Source organism: Stigmatopora nigra, chromosome 18 (assembly GCF_051989575.1).
Source record: "Stigmatopora nigra isolate UIUO_SnigA chromosome 18, RoL_Snig_1.1, whole genome shotgun sequence".
Taxonomy (NCBI): domain Eukaryota; kingdom Metazoa; phylum Chordata; class Actinopteri; order Syngnathiformes; family Syngnathidae; genus Stigmatopora; species Stigmatopora nigra.
Genome location: NC_135525.1, coordinates 4926003 through 4947870, shown reverse-complemented (window position 1 = coordinate 4947870; position 21868 = coordinate 4926003). Strand labels below are relative to the sequence as shown.

Below are 21868 nucleotides of genomic sequence, written 5' to 3'. Positions count from 1 at the left end.
ACGACCAGTGAATGAAGAAAAAAATCTCATTCGCTGTCACTCTCCTGCTTCAATTAGATTGGACATCTATTGCTGTTAATGGCAGCCAATGATTAAAAGAGCTGGCTTATACTGACATATAAACACTCACACATTGAATACTTTTATAAAAACACTGTTGGCAAGGTAAAATAAAAGTCTTGATTTGGTTTCAAGTAAGCGTATAAGTTGCTCATGATTATTATTTAACACCAAGTGAAACAATATAAAAAGTGGACTGTCATTTTTGTATGTTTTTGCTGTTTGAAAGGCCTTTAGTGAAAAAAATATAGGACAAAGAAGTAATGTAATGAGTTCTAAAAAAAAAAACAATTTAAAAATGTGATTTTATGGCAATTTGAGGTCACTTATTCAGGGAAAAACGTGATTTTTTTGGCAGAGTTAAAAATGAATACAGATGAATTTAAGCATTTTTTTAATGGAGTTGAATGTGCTGTTCGACGTTAATTTTTTTGTCAATTTCTGGTAGAATTATAGTTTTGCTATAATTTCTGTATGGATTTTGTGTGAATCTGACAAAAAAATAAAGGACAAGTAGCATTTTGAAAATTAGTATTTTTGCTATTAAAAATGAAAATGTTGGCTTTTTTTTTCAAATAAAAAAACAACAGTTTCTGGGGTATATCTGTAAATATAAGAGCCAGCGTTGTGTGAATATTTGGAATGTTTCGAAGTTGCAATGGTAAAAATTGTCTAGAGCTTGAGGGGGTTAAAAAATAATATTAGTACATAAAACAAGATAAAAAACTAAAAAGTTAATTGCAAATTGCACCGTAACAATTGGCTACAAGACTATAATACAACATTGTACATTTGTTTTACAAAATGAGGTCTTATTTTTCAATATAAAATCCTTTTTTTTTAAAAAAGCCCCTTATTTTTCTTCAGGTTTTTCTGCTTCCAATTGGGCAGTGCGTTGAATTCCACTCGGCTCATCTCCAAAAGTTTCTAGGAAAAAAAACATAACATCATAAGCCTATAAGAGCCATTTTTTGTAGATTTTTTTTTCTCTCTCAAGGATTTTACCTTGAAGTCAGCTTCGGAAAGATAATCCTCCAGGCGGAGAGGGTCCACACCGTCGGGTAGGGGCGAGCTTGTCAGCTCCTCGATGGAGTACTGTAGCTTACTCAGCTCTGACAAAACCTCCTTCACTAAGGTCACTTTGGTCTTAGAGGCCTGAGAATGAATTTGAGCCAACAGTGGGTGTTAAAATGTCCATTTATGCAGAAAAAAGTCACAAATGTTTACCTTGGAAGCAATGCTGGGGTCTTTTTTCCAATAAGGAAAGATGTTGGTAAAGGTGAGTGGCTCACAGCCTGCCGTGATTAAATAAGCCTGAGGAGGGCGCCGAGAGTTCTTTTCTGCAAGTACAGAAGACATTAGAACAGGGGTCAGGAAACTTTTGATACAAATACATATCAAACATGATATAGAGAGCCAGAAATAATTCATATTCTAAATTTTTTTTCCTTGAGACCCATAATGGGGTATTTTTTCCCGTCATTTCAACTTTTAAAGTACAAAAAGTGTCAGAATTCTTTTGATAACATGCCGATGCTGTTGATGCTCAATGAGTATCAAATTAGAGAGAGAAAAATATGATTACAGCAGCTTTAGAGGGATATTTTAGCTTAGAGGAGAGCCCTAGGCGCCCATCAAAAGAGCCACATGTGGCTCGAGAGCTATAGGTTCCCCACCCCTGCATGATAGCCTTAGGACGGGAATTGGATACAAAAATAATATCTTTATAGCCATTTAACTATTATAACTATTTAATAATTCTATAGTTATGCATTAAAAGATTTCTCAAAGGCTGTAGGAATTTTTGTTATATATAAATCAAGGGATCAGGGGTTGAATGGGGGAAAAACATTTGGACTGTCTGCAAAAAAGGGAAAAAAAATAAGAGTCTTTTGTGTTTAGCTGACCTTTACAATACTGCAGTGCGGTTTCCATGGCGCACTTCCTCTCATTGTCCCAGCGCATCTTGGCTGAGCCTGTGCACTGGTCATCTTGTGGCCGCCAGCCCTGCCACAGGTACACCTCCATGCGGTTGTCCAGGAGGAATAACGCTGGAAAGAGTGCAAAACTTCGTCAAGAGCCTACAGTTTATTCCACAAAGGGCCACAGTGGCTGCATGATTTCAACCGCCCATGCGTATAATTGCCTTAAAATCATTCAATGTTACAATTTTTCTCGTCAAAGGCGGCCCCTGATTCACAATTTTCCACCTCTATTTTCATGGTTTCAACAGGGAATACAAATGTGTTACTTTAAAAAGAAAATCTTAAGAAAAATCATTGCACATGGTATTTCTGAGATACTGTATGAATCGTAAGGATCGTCTGCTACAATGGCAAGCACGAGTTCTTTCACATTTTATGCAAGATACGGTTTATTTTTTTCTTGAATTTCATTCATCAAGATGTCAAAATTAATTTTGTTAAACATTTAATCTGTTTATCTTTTCTCTATTTTGAAATAAATGACCATATCAACTACACTGTCTTCCCTTATGGCGTTTCACCCTTGGCACCTTGCAGTTTCATGCATATCAAGTCTAATTTGTGCGCATATAAGCCGTACCCTCAATTCAGTCATAATTTTTTGAGCGACAAATATACATATAAATGTGAGAAAATACAGTATAGTTAGAACTAAAACCAGGACACACAGCGGCCCTTGAGGACCGGTTTGGAGACCCCCTGGCTTAACGTTGTCGGCACTTACCAGGCTGTTGTGCCGAGTAGAGGTTCTCCTGAAGGAAGGGCATAGCCATGATGCCCTCCGCCACCCTAGCGGGGTACAAGTACTCCTCCCCTTCAAAAACACCCGAACTGGCGCTCAGTCGGAACAGCCGGGGCGTGAAATTGTACTTGCCGGGGTCTGAATAGCAGTCAATGAGGTCAACATTCTTTTGTAACAAGATTACAAAACTCTGTTTTGATTTCATTGGCTGGTCATGAACAAATGTTTTTATAATTTAAAAAATAATTTTTCAAAACATTTCTCAGCTATCCTGCATTTCTTTTTAAATTAAAAACATTTAAAACATTTTCACCATTTTTTATAAGTAACTGCATATTTTTAAAATTAAAACTGTAATTTAGAGTATATATGGATATACAGTACAGTAAAAACTGTACCTAGGAATTAATTTTTTTAAATTATATTTTTCAAATAAAAACCTAGAAGGAAATTTCTCTTGAATTACAAAATCTACTATTATAACATTATTTTGGATGTTTTAAGTTCAGTTGGTAAAAGTATGATGTTAACTTGAAATGAATTTAGACCTATACGACCACATAAATTAAATAAAAAATTGCAAATACACTTTCTTTAAAATGTCTAATTATTTTTCAATAAAAGCAGTTCCAGTCCAAATGCATTGGACATCTATCACTATCAATGACACAAATACATTATCACTCAAAACCTGTTTTCCCAATTCAAAAGGATTTGAGGTTTTATCACTGAGAGTGAGTTAGGTATGCACAAACCTTGAAGCATGCAGTCATACGACTTCCTATCCCTCAAGCCCAGAACCTTCTTGAATTCCTCGGGCTCGCTTCCTTCAGCCACCTTCTCGACTTTCACATCGTCGTCGGCGCTCAGACCCAACTCCGACGGACACCTTGAAGAGATTGTAGACATGGTTGCTTTGCCATATGGAAGCGCGGGTGCCCTACAAGTGACTTACCCTCGGATCAGTCGCTCTACGGCCCTTTCGGCCACCTGTGTGGCGCCGAGCTGCGCTTTGCAGCCATGCCACACATAGAGACGGCGTTCCCCGGAGTGGAGCAGCACGAGGACACCGCGCGAGCGCAGGCTAGCGCCTTGGCACTCCACCTCCACCAGCGTGGCCTCTGCCTCCAATTCACCACGGACGGAGAACAACTTCCAACCCACTGGGGAAAGGCAAAAATTGTTAATATGACAACTATAACGTCGAGCCTTTTGGACCCTCGTTACACCCTTGCAAATCCAAAATATTCCGAAAATACTCTTGTGACAAAGGGTTGTATTTTTATTGCATGCAGGGCAGTACTTTGCTTCCCTCATTTGACATGTACTGTACTTTCACAACTATAAGGCGCACCCTCAATGAATGACATATTTTAATTATATTTCCCATATATATATATATATATATATATATATATATATATATATATATATATATATATATATATATATATATATATATATATATATATATATATATATATATATATATATATTTTTTTTTTTTAATTTTATTATAGAGCCGCATTTTTAGAATTAGTTTATTGTATAAAACCATGTACTAAGAAGATGCTGCCATAGGAAGGCAATAGAGCCAAACTGGAAGGTGTTGGATAAATGAATGTAATTGTTCAACCTAATCAAAAAGGTTCCTTCTAAAGCCAGCAAACATTTTTTTTCTTACCTGAATTCTTGAGCGAGTCATCTCGACTTCCCTTATGGATGATCAAAGCACCTTGGAAAAGCTGCAGGAAGCACGGAGGTTCTTTCCCTTGACTCACCAACACCTGCCATCAAGCATATTTCATAAGTTGCTTTATTCATTTATTCATTTTACCATATTCAAACTTTGTAACGAACGCACTTGCGCTCCCCTGAAGTTGCCCAACTCCACTGTCTTGAGTGCCGAAGTTCCCTTCTCGCTGACGCTGGAGTGAAGGCCTTGCCAGAAGAAGCAAGCAGTCCTCTCCCGTCCCGCTACACCGGCACTTAGCTCTCCTGGTTTTTGGCGTTTTCCAACTATAAAAACACCAAATTAAAATCATGCTTCGCCCTTGTGTAGCAGAAGACTTCTTGCTAGCCACTATAGTTGCTTTGTATCACTTACCCATGTTGACTACTACTTTTACTACTTATGTTGAGCACTTATTTATCTATTACTATTTATTGATTAGTTATTTATCATTACTTTATATTGATTATCTATGTGCTGGACATCAGATGGAACTAGACCACTTTGCTCCGCTGGTCTCACTTGGGGTACTTTAAATTTATTTCTTACTTATTCATGATTTAGTTGTCTGTTTGTTTGTTGTTGTTATTTGTGCACTACGTGGTGAAAGCTTTAAATCTCATTATACATCTATAATGACAATGAAAGCATTAAATTCAATTCAATTCAATATTGAAAAGCCTCCATTTGGAGGATGTTGCACATTGCTCCAAAATAAATAATTCCAAACATTCCAATTTACATCTGGAGTCACAAAGCCTGTTGTGTTGCAACCATGACTAACAGAGTTGCAAAACTTTTGCAAAATGTCAATTTCCCCCTGCCAAATGTAATTTCCTAGTTGTACGTATTTGTCATTCTTACCAAGTGTGGTGATGGAGTACTTCCACCGGATGATGTAAGCGTCTCCTTCGTGGAGCTGTCCCAAGCTCTCCCGGGGCAACTCTTCCTCCCCGTACTCCTTAATATGCCAGGCGTCCACGGCCAGCGTGGACAACTCTGCCTGCCTGCCGTCTTCTGTCCTCACCACGCCATGGCCCCGCTGGACGTCCACGCCCTCCAAGACCGTCTGGACCATCGGTGGCTCGTTGTCCAGCAACATGTTGGCGTCACAGGGCTGGAGTTCCAAGTCGGGCAGGGGCCCAGCATAGGAGCGGATCGGACTCTGAGCAGACAGATGCAAGTTATTTTTCTCCATTTGAAAGAGGAAAAAGGAAATCCTCAATCACCTTGATTTCCTCCGTGGGAGACGCTTCCTCCTTCTTCCTCTCGGCCCAGTCCAGGAACTTCTCTCTGAACAGAGACGTCTCGTTGTGTTCTGATAGCCGCCCGAACAGAGTCCAGCTTGGGCGACCATCACCTTGCCTGAACAGTAGTTGAAAAATTAAGTTGTGTTTCGAAGACACATTGGATTCCTCCTCAAATACGACATTTAGGGATGATTGTTCACTCTATTTTATGGATGTCCAAACCACAGTGGTTGCAAGTTTTCAGTACAACTGAAGAAGAGGGTTCATTTTCCCCAATCTTATGTCTTATAAGTGTAATCAGTTGATTGCCATCATCTACTGCTGGCTTCAGAAGAAACCTCATTGGTTAAACGTCTCTGCTGGATCAATTGGAACAAAAAGTTCTTTGCGGAATAGTTTGGAAAACCCTGCTCTATTTTTAAGTGTCCAAATTGGATCTGGGCCTGCTCAGACTGAGAAGGGGTATCAAACTACCTCTCATATGTGGTTCCAATGTTCACAGAAAAAAGGGGATTCCTGTGCTTTGTGATTGCTATGACTACAAAGGAGCCCTCCACTTTAAACCTGGATGGGCTAAAAATCTGGATACCAGTCTAAAGAATGCCAAAATGACATTTATTCTGATGTCATACTGCAATACCACTAATAAATAACAATAGTCTTGCCACAATCCCAAAAAAATCAACTAGATATCATGTGGCTTTTAAAACTAAATTAGAGTTTTTCACTAGTTGACATCCAATCCATCTGAAGCAGAAGGATGCCAGCGGACCAATGAGATAACAAAAGTATCCTTCATTACTATAAGAAGTGTAAAATAGAATTGACCCCATGACAAGATCATTAGTCATGCAAACCCAAATAAATAGCTGGGAATTGATACTGCATCCTGATACAACAATTGACGATATTTCAATACTTTTGATAACCCTTCACTCACTGTGGCACGTCGCTACTTGAGCAGGAGGGATCTAGAGGGTTGACCCTGCAGTCGCTGTAGTCGTAGCTGCCACTATAAAGCTGTTTGCCCAATTTGACTGCAACTTTTCTGTCCGCCAAAGGCACATCCTTGCCGGTCCAGACGTACACCTCACCACCAAAATCAAACACCAATGCCTGCAGAAACAAAAATGAGTACCCTCCCTATAAAAAAACAACAACAAAAAAGATATTGAGAGCTCCCTTTTACATACCTCTTGTGAACTGAGCAAACTGACACTTGGAATGGATGCCCATGCCTCTTCATGGGGCACCAGTTTGTCTCCCTGGAGTTTGTAGACCCCGATGGAATCCATCACTCCGCTTTCGTACAGCTCGTCCTCCTCTGGCTCGCCTGCCCCTGGAATTCATCCAAAGAAAAGGGAGAGTAGTGAGCATATGTGTAGAGCCACAGGGGGGTAACAAGTCTGACGAGTCACTGGGTCAAGAAGGCCAGCGTGAAGCCAAAATGCTAAGAACTGATAATATCCACAGGGGTAGGAGTAAACTCACAAATGCGTAAGTCATTAGTCAGTCTTAAGGATTGAGCAAGTCAAATTCCTTCTCGGGTTTAAGCAACTCATTATATGGAGTTAGTCACAGTTTAAAACATACCTCTCTATGTTATGAATTAAACTCACATGACAGTAGATTAGTAGACAGTAGATAGTGGATTAGTTAGAAATAGCAAAAATCCAAAACTAGTGTTTTCTGGTTATTCATTCATTTATGTACTATATTTTGTGAGGGAAAATAGATGTGCACACTAGAAGGCTAATGTTTATGAAATTCTTATCTCGATCAATTAATCGAGAGGTTGTAATTTGAACCTTTTTTTTCTTTTTAATAATAAACTAAACTGAGCGGATGAATTTTGTGATTACCCATTAAACCACCACAACAAACTAGAGGTAACATAAATTTTCCCCCCTGGAAAAAGTTTTTTGATTTTCTCAGTCTTAATCAGTTGACTGAAACATTAAACATTCCCGAGAAATTGATGTGTATTCCTGAGTTACTTCATTCAGTTAAGTTTTTATCATTATTGGAAAAATTAAATGAACTTTTCACTGTAAAAAAACTATACAAAACAATAGTGAATAGAGTATTAAACAAAAAGTGCTGGGCAAAGCAATTGCAACAGTGATTTAAAACGAATCACAATAAATACATTGGAGGGAAAAGTAACCGAGGGGTTTCCAGCAAGTTTTACATCTTGACCTCTAGTGACCCCCCAGTGACAAATTTCCGTCGCTATGACAGAAAACTGTAATCATTGCACACTGTATTTTATACATAATCTGACACATTCCGACCTGCAGAACAACCAGGCAAAAAATTCTTCATCTGAGTCAGGTATATGTCTGACTCAGGTCAAGTATTGTGACTCATACCTCCATATTGACTTTTCCCTCCAAGCAGAGTCCAGAACTCTTTGGCCCACTTGCTGTCAGTGTTGATACCCTCCTCCAGCACCGTCACTTGGGAAGCTTTGCATCCGAGGTCCCGTTTGGCCTGGACAAAGGATGCCATCTCCGACGCCTGCCGGCCACAGTGTCAACTGACCCCGTCATTAAAAACCTTTCTGTGACGCGACTCGTTACCATACCTTAGCTTTCTCAATGACGTTAGCGAACTCGCCGCTCCACATGAAACAATGCTTCGGGGTTATAAGCAGAAAGCAGTCGCCACTGTTAAGGGATTTGGACGTGGGTTCCAATAGCCGCACCTGTATGTGCCTTCGGCCTGCGAGAAAAATAAAAATAATTCAGCGAAAACGAAGATGGGCAAACTGGGAATGAACAAAACAAAAGGCGGACCTTTGACTCGTATCAGCATGAGCTTTTTGAAGGGCAGCGCGCTGTTGTTGGTCACCACATCGGTGGACTTGACGCTACGTAGGTTAACCTTGCGGAAGTTCTCCTTACTAGCCAAGCCGGCCAATGCCACATCAGCCAGGTTGGAGTGTTTGGCCACTAGGAAACAGAGTCAAAACCATTCTAAAACCAGTCACGTCATGGACACGAGTACTTGGAAGTACGTCACTTACTGCGTTCTACTTGGATCCTTTTGGTCTCCAGTTTGGCGATGTTAAGCCGCTGTTCGGTATAGGCCTGTCGAATATCGTTGCGGGCAGCCAATGCTCTCAAAGGGTTCCTGGAACCCTGGTTCCGCCTGTTTGGTCGCACCGCAAGCTTATGCTTGGCCACGGATGAAGTGAGTCTGAGGATGAATGTTTGATTTGTTATTGGATTCCAGTTTTGTTCAGTTTCAAATAAGTAATAGACCCACTTGGGTGTGTTGGCAAGGATCTGGCTCAAGTCTTCCTCAGTCACCACCACATCTTGGAACACCGAGGGTGACACGGATTTGTAGAAGTTGCCGAAGGTTTCGTCGTCGTCCAAGGTCATCACTTCTTTCTCTGCCTCTGCTGTCACTTCGATGGTGGACGTCTTGGTTTTGCACACTCCTAAAAAAATGTATGACGTCAATCTCCCCAATGGGATCGAATCAAATTGGAAAACTGTACCTTTGCTGTGTAGTTTGTCAAGAAAAGACTCAAGTTTATCAAGCCGGTTGTCTCCTTCCACCTTGATATCAGTTCTACTGGAGATTTCTTCAGGGCAGAAGAATGATAAGTTTTCAAGATGTTCATGAAATTTGCATGAGAAGAAGAGTGTTGATTACCTTCTAGAGGCTTTACAGGAGTGGAATCCAACTTCTTGGGGGTATGACGGGACTCCCCCTTCCCCACGTCTGATACAAGACCTGGTAAAGCCCAATGGTCAATAAGAATACTGATTTAGCATCATCTTGTAGTCTGACTAGCGCTATGTCACCTTTCTTGGCCATACGTCCGGCGACGGTGAACTGAACGGAATCATTAGCTGCTCCTTTGCCTTTTCCCTTCCACTGCTCTTCTTTGTCCTTGAGGACCTTCATTCTGTCAGCCAGGGACATCTTGGGCGAGGCATCCACACTAGATTTCTGTTAAAAATGGTTTTGGGGGATGGTGTAGGAGGATTTCATTAAAATTATTGTTGGAAACAGAAAAACAGTCCTATTCAAAGACAAAATTTGAACGTTTAAGTCTGGTCTTGTGCTTGATTCCCAAACAGACTTAATTTCGACTCCAAAAATATGGATTTGAATTTTTTAATTTAGGTTAATGATTTCAGGCTGTTCCCTGTTTTGAACAAATACAAAATAACCACATTCTTTGGACTATAAATGACATCTGAGTACAGGTTGCAGGGTAGCCGAATATGAAAAAAAAGTACAATTTATAGTCCAGAAACTGCAGCAAGTGAATTATTATAACACAACAAAGCAGCTACTGGTGTGAGGAATTGCTCAATTTGTGAAAAACGTCTAACCAGGGAAATTTTATACCACTATTACAAATAACCGGGTCAGTTTCTTAATACTATTGTGGCCTTCCAAAAGCAACAGTGTTGAAAACGCTTTCATTTTAAACATCTCATGAGGAATGCTGCGGATGGCCGCAATACCCGCAGCCGTTTTATCACCTGATACCTCATCTGATTAATTTCACTGCCGTTTCTGCACCTGCATCACTAAACAGTCGTTTATCACGACTCCTGTAGCGCCGTTGTGCTACCAAAAAAAAGACAGTTATCCACCTTTGACGCATTACATCACTCTAAATACACTTAAAGGCAAATATAACTTTATTTTTTTTCCACTAAGACATAATCGCAGATGGAGTGACCTTTTACCAACATGCCACATGACTGTAATTGAACTGTTCTTACATTACAGAATGTGGATTGATTTATCGAGGGAAGTGATATTAATGAAAGACGTTTGCTGGCGTACAACTTGTAAACCATCTTTAGCATATAACATGCCAGACGAGCTGAGTTAAGTATATACAGATGTCTGCATTTCTTCAAATGGGGGGGAAAAAGTCTGCGGTGAACAGCAGCCAAGTCAATGTCAATGCGGCATCAGATTAGGGTACGTTTCACCACAGAAAAATTAGCCGAGTTTGTCGATCTGACGTTAAATGGATGTATATGTCTACTTGTCTTACTAAAAGATGTTGTCGGAGAGAAATCAATTGCATAATTTAGCTTTTAATTCACTAGCTCTTAATTAACCTTTTATATGGCCAGCAACAATTTTTGTACAATTCTAAAAACACTTACTGCTATTTTAATGCTAATAAAAACAGAATACAAAAATGTATAATCACTTAAGACAAATAAAGACCATTTGCAGTTTTATATTTATTCAACCTCACTTTAAAAAACTGAATATTTTCAGTTCAGTTTTTTTGTTTTATTAAATTTTAAGTAAAAAATAAAAATAAAACATCTATTTTTCAAAATATTTACCAATAATATATTGCCAGATATTGATATAAATGCCCCAAACCACCAAGAAGTGACCCATAAATGCCCCAAAATCTATCAGAAGCAAGTTGGAAAATCCCTAAATTTAACAGAAAATTATACAAAATGTACAGTAAGTGAAATAAAGTTATGTTAGATCTTTATTTCATCCCGTATTTGGGAAATGTCCTTGGTTGCAGTAGCAAAACAGACACAGAAGACATTGTAGACCTAGTTAAAAAAATTAATTGCCTACCATGGACCACAAAATGCATCCATTTAATCTAAACTGGGAAAGCCTCAGTCAAAAATGGGGTTTGATGTCTATAAATCCATATACTTTAAAAGTTACTCGGATCAGACAGATTTCCAGACAAATTGTCATCAAAATGATTGGCGTTTAATCACCAAATGTGACCGGCACGCTAAACTTTCAAGAATAAAATATTTGCACTCTTCACCTGATCTAGACGATAGAATATGACATAGTGAGTGAGCAAGTATTTGCAGCTGTGAGGTCAAAAGTTGAATTTTTGCAGCAGTCAGCAAGTCACAATATATATTTACAGTTTCCGTGCATAAGCCACCTGATCTCCGCTCCCTAATTTCTGATAAGCTGCCATTAATGTGGCTTCCATCCGCCGTACGGTTCAGTCAATAAATCGGCTTTAGAAACACTGTAAAAAATGTTTCAGTGTGATCTGATATGATGTTAAAATGCTGCCATGGCAAAAAAAGGTAAAAGTAGAAACAGATTTTTGGGACGGCTGCCAAACATGTTGCATTGCGGCGCATACGGTTAGCACACACTTGACCTTCGCATCAAAGTGAGTCATTCTTGCTGTTGTGAGCACTTTCGGCATGAAAAGCATATTTGAGAAATCTCGGCCTTTTGTATGGTTTTGATGAGCTTTGCAGCCACATGACGTCCGTCCACCGCAAGTTTCTCACAGAGTGGCAAAACGGTTCTCTGGAGCCAATCAAAAAGGGGGGAAATCCACCATAATCCTCAAAAGGACCCCAGAGAGTGGACCAGAAAGGTTCACTCTCCCACAGGAAAGAATCTTTCATAATTGCGGGCCTTTTCTGCTGAGCCTCAGCACTCACTTAAGGTGGTCATGACACTAGTACTCATCCTAAGTATTTTTTTTCTTTTTAGGCAGCAACTTGTATATATTTCATTGCGCAAAAAGACGGAATGGCATTTTAACTTGGGAAACTGGGTATCGTGAGTTGACTCATTTTGAGCTCAATCTAATTCAGTTAAAGATTAGAAATCAAAAAGATTTGGGATTACATGTGTGTTCATTCGGAAAGGTAAATATGGGACTGTATTGGCACAAGTTGACTAGCTATTTTGTTTTTTAAATTGATTGTGAATTAAACTATATAAATATATATATATATATATATATATATATATATATATATATATATATATATATATATATATATATATATATATATATATATATATATATATATATATATATATATATATATATATATATATATATATATATATATATATATATATATATATATATATATATATATATATATATTAATAATAAATTTACAAAAAAGATTTGCAACTGATTTGCGTTAACAATAAAAACAAAAGGTGCGATTAATTTTGTGTTGGCTATGGGTAAATGTGATTAATCTCGATTAAACCTTTGATTGATAGCCCGATGTTTCCTTTGCAAAGCACTAATATAGCTGTTCACTTAGCTGCTAAAAGATAATTTGGTTGCACACTCACCTGGCGAGACAAGGAAAGGTTGATAAGCAGGAAGAGTCAAAGGCATATAAAGAGGAAGAATCTGGACGGAGGGAACTACAAATGTAAGGAAGCAAAGGTAATGAGAGGAAAAGTGGGAGTTAACACAGGAAAAGATTAGAATGAAGCAAGACAAGGAGGTCATCAGGAGAAAATGAAATGATTTCCCCCCCAAAAATAAAAATCAACAATGAAACAACATTGTGTTCACTTTCCAGTAGAGGCTTTGTCTCCTGGGACCGTTATCAGACTGGGTGGGAGTGCGAAGTGGACTGACAATATTTGGACAGACTGAGTCATAGTTACAGTTGAAAACTGGGAGATCTTGAAGGAATTTTGTGTACTCCAGCACATGGTTTGTATTCGCATTTTAAACCAGTTCCCCAGCTCAAAGAATGGACCCCATGAAGCATATGCCGAATGCTAATAGTCAGTGAGTCATTAATAATGCATTTTATGTTGGTTTTCTAATGATGAATCCAAAGTTATGATTATGTTTTACAATGTTCCAGAGTATTTTATGGAGTTAACAAGAAACATCTGGAGCTGCTTTAGGATGACGGGCTCCTTTTTTAGTGCCATTGACGGTGGCAGACGTTCAAACCTGATTGGATCATTATTGCTGTCATTGGACAGCCAATGAGTCGATCTTGAAATCCCGACCTAACTAATGTTCACACCATGTCCTAAACGTGAACTATTTCAATACCAGTGACAATGCCTGACGTCCAATCAGGCGTCAATGACACTGTCTTTCTGGTCAGCTTTTCAAGAGCAACTCCCTCGTGTAATGTCTCTACGAGCACAGGGCATAGCGTTGCGTTTTTTCAGTTTTTTTCCTGTTAGTCAGTGCGAATGGCGGAGCAATCTCTAATATGAGAGGAGTATATACTACTTTTCATTGGCAAGTGGCCGTGCGTTATCCTATAGTGAAGACATTTGTGTGCATCATTTTGGGAATATTTTGAAGGGAAGACAAAATCAAACAACCCTCAATAAAGCCAACCCGGGAGAAGAAAGGTATGAAAATGTAAAACAAAATTAGAATTATATTTAGTGCAAAGTTAGATTAAATTTATTTTTGAGTGTGTCCACACGTAATCCAAGTTCATTGAAATTCTTTTATGTTATGTTACAAGCGCGTTGCCATGCAAAAAGTCCCCCCTTCGCGAAATGTGTCTAATTTTAGCACTATTAAACACATTTTAGTACCATTAAACCACTAGTTATTTGTTACTTTGTTAATAGATGGCGAATTAGAACAAATACAAATGTTTTCGCAATCCAATTTCCTTTCTTGGGTGTTTTTTCTGAGGGTAGGAACGAATTAATTTGTTTTTAGTTCATTTCTATGGCAAACGTTTGTTTGAGTTACGAGTAAATCGACAAACGAACTCAGTCCCGGAACGCATTAAGCTCGTATCTTGAGGTACCACTATACACGTAAAAGCTGCGAGACTGGATAAGTACCAGAATATTCCCATATGGTCATATGTCTGAAAGCCCTGCGATTCCGTGACCCGGTAATATTCCAGTATACCATGTGTGAAAGCAGCTTAGTATATGATAAAGTGACACAAGTACCCACTGCTGAATGTTTTCCACAGAGACAGCAAAAAACTATATTTACAAAAACCATAACATACTTATTATGTGGAAATGTTTTTTTTCTGTACTTTTTTTTGTATCTTGTTTTCAGAGAACATTCTTTGACGTTGTGGTGGTGCCGAGTAATGTCGAGGGCAAAAACACCGGGAAGCTCGCGTGACTTTTGAAAGACTTGCAGATGGATGCTTTTGTTTGGGCAACAAAGTCCAATTAATCTCTCACTGTTCTGGAAATAACCCGACAACAAAGCGGATTCAGCAGGATAACAAACGAAGGCAAAGTCAAATACAGCAAAAGTATACACAGTAATTTTCCTTCTACCAGTATATCTACTAGTAATAAACGCATTGGAATAGTTGCCTAGTTGCCCTATAATTGGACATTTATTGCCGTCAATGACATTGAAAGTGTTAATAATGCAGGACAATAACCCACCTTCTTCTTCCAGGCGTTCTCCGCCTCGTGAAGCTGATTAAAGCGATCGGCGATTGACGTCTGAATCGAATCCGCCGGTTTTGACTTCTTTGTCCATTCTCTCTTGTCGCTATCGCCGCTAGTGAACTCTGCAAGCCTGAAAAATGAAAAACAAAAAAAAATATTGCCGTGTCTGCTTGAATGGCAGCATAACAAAAATTCAAAGACCTGTGTTTAATGGAGGAATGGCTTCCATCCAAGCTGTCCATCTCCTCGGTGTCCTCAGACACGGTGGAGGTCATTTCCAGACTTTCGTCCAAACTTTCGCGGCTGCAACTGCTGCCACTACTACGCTCGCTGTGCCGACGTGGGCTCAAGTCGCCCTCATCTTGGACCTCATCGAGAAATGGCTGGTCGTCCTCCTCCTGGTCCTCCTCCTGGTCCACCTCATCGTTATCCCCGGCATCTTCGCTTTCGACGTGACTGGTCTGTCGAAGGAGCGTGCTCTCCTCGCTATAGTCGGACTCAACGCTAGTCGAACGGCTTTTCTTTAGGATTCCCTTGATGCCTCTTGGCTCGGAATCCTGTCGCTGCAATGCGGGAGCCTGCGAACAAACAGATTTAGTTAGGAAATGCAACTTTTGGAGAAACTGGCTAGAGCACAGGTGTCAAAGTGGCAGCCCGGGGGCCAAATCTGGCCTGCCGCATGATTTTGTGTGTAAATCATGAGTGCCGACTTTCTGTTTTAGGATCAAATTAAAACGAAGAGTATACATGTATATTAATTTTTCTGACTTTCCCCCTTCTAAATCAAGAATTGTATTTTTTTAATCAATTTATCTGTGTTTTTAGTTCAAAAATCATTTTGGAAAATCTAAAAATATATTTAAAAAAAGTTAAGATAAACATTGTTTTGGATCTATAAAAAAACAGACTATTCAGGACCTTTAATACAGTTACTTTAATCCATTTATAAAAAAATAAATCTAAATATTATATCTAAAATGGTCCATCCCACTTAAAATTGAGTTGACATTAATACGGCCCACGAAGCAACCCGAGTCAGAAGCTTTTGGGCTAGAGAAAATATCCTTTTAAACTCATGACCTGCTATAAGAAGCAAATGACATCCAATACATTTGCATGGATTAAAATTAACTGGATTATGACCTTAGTGGTATTTAAAGTGGCTAATTGGTTAAAAACATTAATTAATAATGATTTATATGCCAATACATATCATCATAGTTTCCAGCAATACCACAAAATTAAAGATAATAACCAATTTGAAATAACATGTTTTCGATGGGCTTTGGTTGGAAGCAGCTGGAATTCAAGGATCAAGACCCAGGTGTGAAAGTGCAAAAAGTAGCGGGTGGTCTCGCAAAGTTCATTTTTGTGATGATTTCACTTTAAAAGAATGCTCCTCTCTTCCAAATGACACATCCTTGCGATAAATTACACGGCAGACAGTGGGCCAATTAAAAACCGAATCTGCTGAGTTCTTTTGCGATAAAAACCATGTGACTTTTAATCACTGTCGCGTGCAAACTTTACAAGTTTGTCAGTAAACTTTGAAGAAAATGCTAGACTTACCTGCGTCTCTTCTCGTTGCTCTTTCAACAAGACTTCTTCTATTATTTCCTTCTCTTCCATTATTTTGCTGCTGAGAAAAATCAAATGGAAACATGTTAGGTTTCATGGTCACATTTTAAAACGGAAGAATCCAAGCTAGACATGAAGACACCAAAGGGAAAAAGGCATGTGTTATCTGTTATTACACTTTCCTCTGGGCTTACAAAAGTGTTTCATTTGACTTGTCTAATGAATCACTTTAGTAATAGGCACTCCACAATGTCAGCCAGGGACCGCTACGACCATAAACAGTCCTAATGAGGGCGAGAACACCACCATAATCTTGGCATAAGGCCCGGCTCGTAACCGTTGCAGTATTTTGGAGAATTTCTCAAGTCAGAAAAGAGAAATGAATAGGGAAATATTGTAAATCAGTACAGTCCAATCTCAAAATGGTTTAATATCTATAGTTGCTGCAATCTGATCCAAGTCCAATCCATTTGGATGTCCACTACTGTCATCAGGATTCAATGACCTGACCTTGAAATCTTAACAATAAACCAACTATATATCATATTACTATATGTCCAACTATGTATAATATAAATATCCTAAAAGGGTGATGGTTGGTAATTAATTTTGGCTAACTATCTGGTAAAAAGACCCCCAAAAGTTATCCATATCCCAATGTTATGCTGAAGAGGCAAAAAATAACCCCAATTAATTAAATTATGTAGGTGTCATTCATTTTTTAATTCCATTAAATTTAATTTATCCAGAAAAAATATAATGCCAATATATATAAAATATGTGTTTGTTATTCAATTTATTTATTCATTTATTTTCTGCACCACTTATCCTCACGAGGGTTGCTACAATCCATGTTTATAATATGGGTTACGTGGGAGAAAACCGTAATAATTTCCTTTTTATAGAAAATTACTAACAAATATTTTATACCCGAAAGAACAAATGCAGTAATACTGGTACAATTAACTCTTCAGCACAAAGGTTTAAGACCCTTTGATATAAAAAAAAAAAAAAACACGGATGTTCCTACGTTTTGGATGTGGAAATGTCACTTTCAGGTCCAGAATATGTTCCTTCATATATAGAGGAACACATGGTAAAGGCCATAGTACTAAAGCTCTGCCTTCCATTCAAATTTGGGTCACCATGGCAATAATGTCAGACGAAATGAGATCCTGGCATGAAAAGACGCTCTACAGGTCTGTCCTGTTACTTCTGCAAAAATACTGTTCCCTTTGGCAACAATATGTAAAATCAAGTGGTCTGATTTTCATGAATAGTGATTCTTGAACAATTGAACCTCTCTTGCATTGGACTTTATTTTGTCTTTCCAGCTTCGTTCAGCACGACTAAAAAAATTATATTAAACACTAAGGTTGCTGAAACGTTAAGAGTCTGCGGGCTGTTTACTTTGTTGGAGGTCTCATGGCAACAATTGACTCAGAAATTATTTCAAATGAACAATAAATGATCCAAAATGATCAAAAACTTACCTAAGTGAGCAAGACTATTATGAAATCCCCAATATCAACACTTAAGTGACCATTAAACAAGAAATAATCCAAATTATACCTCAGAATGCCCGAAAATGTACACAGTGATACAAACGCGACATAAAGAGACCCCTAGGTACCCTAAAATAAACTCATTGCCTACATTAGACACTCATAGACAAAGCGCTTATTTATTTATATATTTGCTCCTTCATTTATTTATCTATTAACTTATTCATGCCCTATGTATTTGTCAACAATGTCTTTTTCTGCGTCTGTATTCTCACCCTTGTGCTACTGTGACAATGAAATTTCCCAAATACAGGATGAATAAAATTATCAAGTTTAATCTAAATCCAAATCATTAAAACTGGAAGGGTTGGGAGCGACTGCTTTTTTTTTCAATTCCATTGATGACACTAGACATCCAATCCAATTTGACTGAGAAGGGGTTCATGAACTTTAACTAATCCGCCCTTTCCAAAATGGATTGGACGTCCAGGAGTGCCAATCAGAGCCAATTCAAAGTCATCCAGACAGATTTCTAGAAGAATTTTGTTCAAACAGATTAGTTATTCCATTGTTACTTTATAGTTAGAATTTAGGTTAGGTTAGAACTTTATTTCATCCCATATTTGGGAAACTTCTTGGTTGCAGTAGCAAAACAGACATAAGACACACAAGACATTGTAGACCTAGGTAAAAAATGTCATGGCTACATCATTATAGTCAATGGCAGTAAAACGGGATAATTCCAACAATCCTTTAAGTTTAGCACTACACTAGTTTTCAAGCAAAACAACAAACAGCATTTTCACGAGTAAAAACTGTAATAAAAAAATACCTGATATTTTAAAGTTACCTTTTCGAAGTTTCCAATTCATCACTGTCGATGGATCGATCTTTCAATTTCTCGTTCGCTCCATGATCGTCGTTTCCACCCTCCTGTACCTTGAAAACGAAAAAAAATCCTTACAGTCAGCACACTAGTGTCTCCAACATGCAAATACGAACGGCTGTTGTTAAAATCCTGATAATGGAGTTGCACGGGTGAGGCCCTGCCCCTTCTTTAGAGTGAGGTAGTGGGTTGCCCTTGTTGATCAGAGTTCAAAGCAAAAGATTGTGATTTATGAGCGAGTGGGTTACCACCTTGAGTACATATTGTAAAAGCTAATACTCGACAATCTGTGTAGTTTTTTCCGAACTCAAGAATTGATCATCTGTTGTTTTTAGACACTCTTGACGATCTGTTGCAGGGATTTTGATCTCTAGCTGTCAACTGAGACGTTGCAGTAGACGAACGATAAGAAGACAGATGAAGTGTTTTATTTTTTGGATGAGTTGCAGGTGAGAATCGCAGACATAAACGATCGGAGGGTATTCCGACAGTCTTCGGTTTTCCCAGGAGGTGTTTTTTATTTTAAACTCCCATCTGGCTTCACTTGGCCAAGTTTGGCACGGTTCCCTGTCGGTGAAGGGCAAACGAGAACAGCCATTTACGTCTACTTTTGAAACATAAGCAGCCTGGGAAAACCCCAAATATCTGAAATGTAGTTTTTTTTTCATGCTCTTCTTTCTGTAGCGTGTTAATTTCCCGATCTTGGCATCTCCCGACCTTCAAGGATAAGGTTGTGTCATGACTTTGACCAGGTGCAGCAAACCTCAGTGCCATATGGAATTGCACGATTTGCTCTAAATGAAGCAATTTTTTTAGGTTGCAGTGGAAAAGGCTGTCAGGAAAATATCTTGCCAACTGCCAGTAATTAATCCTAAATGTTTGGGTGCTCTGTTTTCAAGTCTGGTACTTTTCAGAGCTAGTAGGTTTTAATTAAACACCTAAAGGTGTCTCCAGAATCATAGTATCCAGTTTCAGCCAGACAAAGTCCAATATCTTTCAATGGCACTTGAACACTTTATATGGCAAGTGACTATGGAAAATTAAAAAACAACGTCACCCCATAAAAAGCTGGTGTCCAGATACACTATGTGGCCAAAATATTTTGGCTCACGTAGGGAACAATATTAACACTTATTGTGAAATATTAACACTGTTGCTAACTGGACCCAAAATGTGATGTCTATATGTATGTTGTATTAAACTAGTTCTTAATTATTATTATATTTATTTGATTCATTATTAATTATTATTTTTAGTAATGACATAAATGCGAAGAAACTGTGCGGTAACCTCAGTTTTGGGTTTATTCTGTAATACTGTTATATATATGTGTGTACATTAATTATTTTTTGATGTATCTTCCCTTATAAGGTTGCTTATCATAGATGCCTATTTAATTAAATGTCAATAATTGAATCAGATGTCTGCCTGCGGTGTTTGATAATTATATTAAAGTGTAATTATTAATGAACCTATCACTCAGTCTACAGAAGGTCCGCACCACCTTGTGGACTTCAAGTGTGTGGCTCCAGTTTTTTACCTAGGTCTACAATGTCTGGTGTGTCTTGTGTCTGTCTTGCTACTGTAACCAAGAAATTCCTGAATGCGGGATGAAATAAAGTAAACCAATAGTAAAAAAACAATCCAAAATATATTACCTTAAGAGACATCTTGGCAGTGTAATCTTGTTTGTCCAAAGTCTTCTGGTCAACTGCAAGAATAGGAAAAAAACCTTTTATTTTTTTATTGTTTGAGAGCAGATTCTTAGCCATTTTCATCCAAGAAAATACTGCTCCCATGACGGTAAGAAAAAACTTTCTACCAAAATTTTACGTCTCCATCATTATCGCCTTAAATAAACCATGTTTGTGCAAAAATATATATAGTACTGTGATGCTTCTGGATTCACTGGATAGTTTAAGGTTGCAGCAGTACTTAATGTAGTTAACATTTGTGATAGGTCAGTTATATGTCTGTTCAAAAATAAAGTGAGTGTCAAAACTATTGACCAAATAATTAAAAATATAAGATATTGCGATTCTGTAGTATCTTGATAGGAGACTTTTCCCATAAAGCAAAGAACTGCAAAGATTGGACACCCATTTAGCATTTTTGTGTCAAAGCAGAACACAACTCGAAGCTGCTCAGACCAAACATGGTCAAGTAAGCAGTGGCTGTTTGTAAACACAGAACCTCAAAGGGTAATTAATAGTGACGCTTACAAGCTATTAAATGGATGACGCAAGGCAGCTGGTATGAATGCAATATCTAAATATTCCATTGATTTTTGATGAAAGATGGGATGGGGAGCTCATCAACCAAGTGGTTTTCTCACTTTTAATTCTTTGTTTGAAAGGGTGACATTTCACCGGCATTGGTTTGTTCCAAAGAAAGCGCTCGGGAATAAGCACTAGTGAAAGGGAAAAAAAAATCAAATTCCACTTAACGTTGCGCTCCAGTAGTTTGAAATGACGCTTTCAATCATTCCCACTGTCTCTGTTCTGGATGGTGATTTAGCGACTGAGTGCCACTGATGTCATCTATAATCTTTCAGACTAAGTCACCCGGCCAAAAGAGACATCACTGTTTCCTTCCTTAGCCATTCATCTACTTCCTACTGCTTGACCTACTTCCACTTACCATGACGTTATGGAGACCTGGATTTCTTAGACTGTAGCGGGCTTATCATGTGTTTCCTATTCTGTGTTACTATTATTATTTGTTAATAATTTTAATACGAGAGAAAACTGTAAATATTCAATGTTTTTATCTGTAAATGTTCATCTGTTGCAGTTGGCTGGCCACTAATTCAGAGCGTCCCCCAAAGTCATCTGGGATAGCCTCCAACACCCCCATAACCCTTGTGAGGATAAGCTGTGCATACAATGAATGAATATTTATCTGTTTTTATTCATTTATTTTTATTGATACAGGTTTATTAATGCAGCCCGGTGGATGAGTG

At 38.3% G+C, this 21868-nt stretch overlaps 1 protein-coding gene across 1 annotated transcript; it reads right to left on the bottom strand.

Annotated features, from left to right (window-relative positions):
• Positions 1–183: 183 nt before the first annotated feature.
• svild (supervillin d) lies at positions 184–20612 on the bottom strand. Its single transcript, XM_077738856.1, has 26 exons — positions 20565–20612; positions 18871–18959; positions 16507–16573; positions 15139–15515; positions 14932–15067; positions 9588–9735; positions 9436–9516; positions 9278–9364; positions 9040–9217; positions 8798–8970; positions 8568–8723; positions 8357–8493; positions 8142–8289; positions 6963–7108; positions 6710–6885; positions 5749–5884; positions 5384–5684; positions 4652–4806; positions 4472–4574; positions 3743–3950; positions 3543–3676; positions 2770–2925; positions 1968–2111; positions 1288–1400; positions 1066–1215; positions 184–987 (listed from the first exon to the last, which is right to left on the bottom strand). The coding sequence occupies exons 1-26, from the start codon at positions 20574–20576 to the stop codon at positions 901–903; spliced, it is 3798 nt and encodes a 1265-aa protein (XP_077594982.1). The 5' UTR covers positions 20577–20612; the 3' UTR covers positions 184–900.
• Positions 20613–21868: the final 1256 nt, after the last annotated feature.